This window comes from Sardina pilchardus, chromosome 8 (genome assembly GCF_963854185.1).
Source record: "Sardina pilchardus chromosome 8, fSarPil1.1, whole genome shotgun sequence".
Lineage (NCBI taxonomy): Eukaryota > Metazoa > Chordata > Actinopteri > Clupeiformes > Clupeidae > Sardina > Sardina pilchardus.
This window is the reverse complement of record NC_085001.1, coordinates 26,411,369-26,418,409: the sequence shown is the minus strand read 5'-3', so window position 1 is coordinate 26,418,409 and position 7,041 is coordinate 26,411,369. Positions and strand designations below refer to the sequence as shown.

General features: G+C 41.8%; 1 protein-coding gene across 2 annotated transcripts; it reads left to right on the top strand.

Moving 5' to 3' along the window:
- Positions 1-217: 217 nt before the first annotated feature.
- On the top strand, positions 218-6,447 carry mlec (malectin). Of its 2 annotated transcripts, none has more exons than XM_062544078.1 (6): positions 218-275; positions 1,943-2,191; positions 3,248-3,426; positions 4,093-4,269; positions 5,474-5,531; positions 5,914-6,447. In XM_062544078.1, the coding sequence occupies exons 1-6, from the start codon at positions 230-232 to the stop codon at positions 6,159-6,161; spliced, it is 957 nt and encodes a 318-aa protein (XP_062400062.1). In that variant the 5' UTR covers positions 218-229; the 3' UTR covers positions 6,162-6,447. The 2 variants fall into 2 exon arrangements, with proteins under 2 accessions (XP_062400062.1, XP_062400063.1); XM_062544079.1 differs by lacking the exon at positions 218-275 and adding an exon at positions 1,300-1,692.
- The last annotated feature ends 594 nt before the right edge of the window (positions 6,448-7,041 follow it).

Below are 7,041 nucleotides of genomic sequence, written 5' to 3'. Positions count from 1 at the left end.
GTCATAGTATATTAATCATAAACTGTACAAAAAAAGATATTAATTCATTAATTTATTTTCTTGCTGGAACCATTATGATCAACAGGATAAGGGGGGTCTTTCAATGTTCAGTTTTAGGCTGGATTGAAATGCCTTCTAACATACATTCCTAGTTCAGTTCTGACCCGCCGATGGGACAGAACGTCCCAATCGCCATGGCAACAGCCAAGACGAGGAAGTGTTGCAGGGAATGCAGTCCACCTCAGCATACAGCGCTCGACAGGCTCCATCATGTGGTAAAAGAATAAAACTAACTTCTTTTGTCAAAATCTCTTCAAACATACCAATATGTTACTAAGCCTAATAATATGTTCTTTGTAATTGTGTAGAGAGACAACTTAAATCTAAAAAGTTGTGGCGGACGCTATCAATTACCTTGTAAATGTCTTGCATTAGCCTAGCATACGTTGACGTTATCGATATCTAGATATTTCGCATGTCATTTCACAGTTATCGCATTTTATGCTACAGAAAACTGAAACATAAAATCAACACTATGCCAACGATTTCTTGTTGTGTTAATTGAATAACTTTTAGCCGTAGAATTTCTAATTGTCGTAGCATTTAATCGAAATCCAAACGTGCCACAAATGCAAATTAATTAATAAATGGTTACTAGTCTAAGCGCACTTCCGAAACATCTGATACAGATGTGTTGCTGGCTTAACATTTTGCCAACCGAACATTTGCAGGTCAATCTAACATGAATACTGCATAGGCTGTTTGACAGGCGGCACTCGAAGTTCTGAAATCTCTAGAAGCTAAACGTCGTGGGGGAGAAGATTAGAAACATATTGCCTAAGTCTATTCCAAACACAATTCAATGACATTCATGCAGCTTTTTTTTTTTTTAAACAGTGTTCTCCGAGCAATGTCATCGGTTTAAACGCGAGTATTAAGCGCATTAACCTACCTGTCACTGTGCTTAAATAAACCAATCTAGTTAAACACCAATATATGCATTTTGGAGAAAAATAACACTGTTTTTATTAGCCTAATTAGCTCCATTACAGTGGTCGATAGAGTCTTCCTTGAATGAAGCTGATCTCTCAAGTGAAAGTTGACAGCCTACTGTAACCTACGTTATGATTTGCCAGAATCTGCTAGTGGTTATAGGCTACCCATTACTAACCAATTGCATGTTATCCTGATGGATGCAGGATTGGGTATTTTGTTTGCCCTTCCCCAATGACCCAACGATCAAGTTAGATTACATTCCACCTCTCTACTCAGGCTACATCAACTTCACAGAAAGCCGATGTTAGCGTTACTGTGCGGCCCTGCATGGCAGTCAGTTGCAGAAATACCAATTAGTGTTAGTCTAGTTTTGCCCGTGGTCATTTACGAATCGAATTTCAGTCACATAAAATCTGCTAGAATTTACAAAGGCTCCCATAAGAGGCTTTCAGTTGCACGCAATAATTTCCAATGCAGAATACCTGCAATTCGGCATACTACAGCTGGAAACGCTGGTGTCAATGCAAGAGGAAGTCAGCTAACGTTAGCTGCCTGACTTAAATAGGAAGCAAGCTAACAGCCAACACAGGTAGATGCACATTGACTGGGACAAGTCAACTACGGATAGCAGGCACGAAATCTAAACGGAACTGGCTGTACTTTGTGGGATTTTGGATAGCTGTTCAACCTCAAACTGTGAGCACTGGCTAATTGATTTGGTCTTCTTTGATGAGCTGTGTTTGTATGGAATACAATGCGTGGTCACCTACAAATGTCTAGCTAGCAAGTACGCTAGTGGCAGTTACACTGAGAAACGTTCACTATGTTGGCTAACTAGCTAGCCGCCAGCTGCCTTACGTTACCTCATGTTGAATGGGGGTTGTGTGGATTTTTGCAGAGGTTGCCGGGGAGTGAAGCTAACGTAACCTTTTCCCTCTGTTTTCAGTTTTTGTCGACACGTTTTTGGAAGCTTGCTCCCGGCGTTGTGTAGCAATGCGGAGGGTAACGATGCCGGGGGTTGGCTGGCTGGTGGTGGCAGTTTTGTCCCTCCTGATTGAGCTGTGTCGGACTGAAGGAGGGGGCCCTAGCCTTGCTGAGCGTGTAATATATGCTGTAAATTCTGGCGGAGAGGCTCATACAGATGCAGATGGCATCCACTACAAGAAAGATCCTTTAGAAGGAAAGGTTGGAAAAGGTGAGTAGATTGTGTTTTGGTTTCGAGATAGGTTGACATGTTTTCGCAGCAAATGTAAGGCAAAGGTAGCCGTCAGCGTTGGCTAGTTGTATCTCCAACCGGTAGCGTTAACGTTAAGGCTCTATGGGGAAGCTAGCTAACATGAGTGAAACCCAAACCTAAGCTATTATTAGCATGTGTAGCTGCAAGATGAATGAATGAATCATTAGCATGTGAACTGTAGAATTGGTTTTGCATAACGATAACGTAAATATATATGTTGAGCATGGACATGGCCGTTTACTTTACTGTAACGTTATGTTTCTAGAATATTCGTATGTGTAAGTTAACGTTAATGCATCTTAAATACCCCTCCATCGATTACAATATTGACATATTTTTTTCTGTCGTCTAAAATCGCTAACCGATAACTTAATTTGAAAGAGAGTAAATATTGACAAGCATCTTGCTATTTCATGACTAGTGACCCTAATGGGGTTTTTTTTCGGAGCTTGAGTGATTTGTAGTCAAAGTGTAGATAGGTGATTTGGCAAAGCTAGCTACAAATACAGCAATGTGGCTTTACAGCTTGTGGTTATGATAAGTAATCAACATCAGCCCCAATATCGGTCACGAAAAATTGCTTTATCAAAATCTGTTATTACTACACCGCCCTGCCTCAAAGCTACGGTTAAGTGAAGTAGCTAGCTCTATGGCAAAGGAAGTACACGTGTAACTGACAGCAAGGGCCTGTCACTTCCTTTCTGCGCGAAGTGATAACATGACAGAATACAACGAGTGCAACACTCAGCACTTTGATGAGTGCAGCTGTTCCCCTATTGATATGTGAACAGATTTGATAAGATAGTTTCACGGATTTCTTTTTAACAGATTTCTAACCATATCTTTCCCCAACCTAATGCGACAGAAAATACATAGTGGCACAAGTCCTATTGCAATGCAGTTGTAAGATTTGATGATGTTGAAAGACTTTGAGCTTTGTCTGTGAGCTGACATCATCCTTAATCACATCTGCCTCCTCCTCATGGTCCTTTTTCTCTTTTTCTCCTGTTTCAGCCTCTGATTATGGAATGCGTCTGCCTATATTACGCTCCAACCCAGAGGATCAGATTCTCTACCAGACAGAAAGGTACAATGAGGATACGTTTGGGTACGAGGTGCCCATCCGCGAGGAGGGAGAATACATTCTGGTGATGAAGTTTGCAGAGGTCTACTTTGCGCAGTCACAACAGAAGGTAAGTCTTGTGAAGCTCGCTTTTCTCTTTCTAATAAGCCTTGCTGTTGCCTTGTGTGTCAACTTTCAAATCTGCAAGAGAAAGTGTGTAACCTCCTAGCCTGCATTCAGAGTGAAACACTCTTGGCCTAGTTAGTCTTACGTGACTGTCTCTGGTGCTAACCTTCAGATTTGTCCCTGGGAAGAAACTAGGTCTGTCCATTATCTGATGAACATATTGTTGAATATATACTAAATGTTACAGCAATTTTGAAAATATTAAAAATGGCCAGAAAAGGGCCTGCTCTTTGCTCTGGATGCGCAGTTAAATACAGTGCCTGGTACATGGGCATGTGATGTCAACACCCTGTCTTGCAAACAATTTGTACCCAAAGTCAGAGAGATCATGACCAGTTTGCCTTCTGTTTAAGATGATCTATGGGGCTACAAATCCTAGTTGTACATGTCCTGAAACATTTTCTGTGACATTTCAAGTCAGGACTTTTCTTGCCCTGACGAATAAACATATCCTTTCAGCTGTTTGAAAAAAGGGCTCCAACGTAAATTTGTTTAAAAAATTGTGTTTGTATATGCAAATGATCAGGCTTCCAGTTGTTTTATTACAACGCACAACGTCTGTGTTGTTTCAACTGCAGTCGTGTTGAAATGTTGCATGCTGTGTTCTCAGGTTTTCGATGTGCGTCTGAATGGCCATACCGTAGTGAAGGACCTGGACATCTTTGAGCGTGTTGGGCACAGCACAGCACATGATGAAATTGTGGCCTTTTCCATAAAGAGGGGCAAACTGAGTGTGCAGAGGGAAGTTTCTACCTTCAATGGCAAGCTCACGGTAGAATTTGTTAAGGTGAGGGAGGATAGGATACCATTATCTTGCTTGGACCTTTTTATTATTATTGGACTTTACGCTCCAAAAACAGCTTATCTAATAAAATCCAACCAAGTGTTCTAAAAATTTAGTTCGTATTGTTTTCATAAAATCATTTGACTTAAATTAGGATGTCTTCTGGAAACAAGCACATTTGTCTGCCAGTGGGTTAAGCAAAACTGTCTTGATGAGACCCCCTTCAAATAAGTTAAAGTTTTCTTAAATTAAGTCAAAATGATCTGTTGAGAGAGTGTTGGGTAAGTCTCTTCACGCTAAAAAGATACCAAATAGATTTTTTTGATCTCAATAACACTTGCTTAGATTTTATTTTTTTGCAGAGTAGATGTCTCTTCCTGTTTGTAATATTACTAAATATCAAAACTTGCTGTATTTTCACTCCTGGTTTAAAGTCAAAGAAAGTTACAGCTGAGTACCCAACCCCCTGTATTGTTTTCCAAAGGAGTACCAAAGCCTTGACGTAGCGTTGTCAGGGCAGCAGTTCCACTGGATCTAAACAATTCAATCTAACCATAGTGGTAACCATAGCGTTGGCTTAATCTATTTAAATAATTTTACATTTCACATTTCACATTAGGAAGTAGGAATCACATACTACAACATAATTCCTAGTAATCACATTTGTGACTAGAGTTTTATTTTAGCATGGGTTTCTTCTTGCATATAACTTCACAGCATGCAGTTAAAATCCTTAGACGCAAAATATCCACAGGGATTTTGTTTCTTACGATTACACTTCACTGGGAATTTTTTGTTACGTGGCTAAACGGCTGCCTAGCAGGTAAAACACGTTTAAATGGCTATAGCCGACATTTAAAAACAATTTATGATGTAGAGACGATGGTACATGTAAATACAATGCTGTAGATGCCACTTCCAAAGCTTGTTGAGATCCAGTCACACTGCAGTCAAGGAAACTGAGTGTCACATTTCAGTACTCTATTCCAAAGTTTCAAAGTTCCAAAGAGCTTTTTGTTGAATGTGTTTCTGCTGTCTATAGATCGATAGATAAGATAGAGGAGCATGGTATTTTTGTCTTTTTATGGTTAAGAACCTGATTTTATTAACTCACATTTGGCTACCATTTTTGTTATTATTATATTATTATTTTTGTAACTTTTGTTAAGTTCATCCTCATCCGACTGACTCAACTGTTCCTCTTTAGGGCTACTATGACAACCCTAAGGTGTGCGGACTATATGTGATGAAGGGGACACTAGAAGGTGAGTGAAAAGAGTTGCTGGTCCTTTTGGATTGTACCATTTTTTTTTAAAAAATCCTGCATTACTGTGCTTGTGGTTAACCACATGGAATATTGCAAAAATAATTGTGGCTTACTTTTTTGTCTGATCAGGACTTTCCATATCGTACTGTGTAATGAAATTACTTGTGCAAGATCTGTTTTTGTCATTTCATTTGAGTGAAACCAGGCTGTTTTATCCCTGAATCCATTTCAGTTGACCTCTGTTATATTTATTAATGGGTCGTTTAAGTATGATTTCTTGTCCAAAGGTGCCGTTTTTAATCCGTCTTCATTTTTCACATAAAGTTTTTATGTATATTCTCTCTCCATCTTTCTCCCACACACACAATCATAACCCCCAGATGTTCCAAAGCTGCAACCTCACCCTGGAATGCTTGATAAGCGGGAGCCTGAGGAGATAGATGAGGAAGACCTGGATCTGCCCGACGACGGCAGAAGCAAGAGTCCCTCCGCTGCCGCCAAGAACCGCGTGCAGTCGGGCCCACGCACGCCGAATCCGTACGCCGCCGACAACAGCAGCCTCATGTTCCCAATCCTGGTGGCCTTCGGAGTCTTCATCCCCACGCTCTTCTGCCTCTGCCGGCTGTGAGAGAGCCACAGACCCTGAGGGAGGAGGAGAGGAGAGGAAAGGGCAGGGAGTCAGCCGGTGATGGACATAAGACTGTGAAGGAGGTGGTGGGGGTGAAGAGTTGGAGGGGGTAGTCTGCACAGGTGTGAAAGGAATCAGGGGCGAGCGGGAAGGGAGCATGTAAATGAAGGGATGGGTAAAGGTGAAAGCTGATCACTAAATGAAATGAAAAGAGAAAAAGAAAAGAAATTGGCTTGTGACTTCAGAAATTGCTTCTTCGTTGACTGCTGTCACAGAAGGGCTGAGAAGGGACTGGGGTAGGGCGGGGGCGAGGGTGGGGCAGGGTGGGGCGGGCGAGAGTGAATAGAGGGAGTGCAAGTTTTTGGGCTTGGGCAAGGTTTAGCAGGTTCTCCACAATCCTGACTCACACATACACACACACACGCACGCACGCTTCAGTGGGACTGCTGAGCGCCGAGCAGAGCACACCAGACAGGACTGATCGGTCAGGGAATCCTAGTTTGTCTGGTTCCACCAGAATCAGCAGGGCTCACTCTCGAGGGGGGGGCGACTGCGTGGCTTTTTTCGGCTACCGCCTTTTTCACCGTCCGGTCTTGCCATTTGTCACTGGTGCGGGAATAGGAAGGTGGCACAAGGTCAACAGGTTCTCGGGATTGTCACTGCAAATCTGCGTGCCTCTTTCCGAGGCAGGAAAGTTACACAAGTCTCCCAAAAGCGTCTTTTTTTTTTTATTTTTTATTTTTTATTTTATTTCTTGTAGTGGCAGTGGATTGCGCAGATTGAGAGGGAATGGGAAGGTGCTGACCTCTGACCTCTTGAAGAGCATAGTACTGCTAATGTAATGGCCTTGTTGTTTATTTCAGGGCTGTTGCCATGCCTT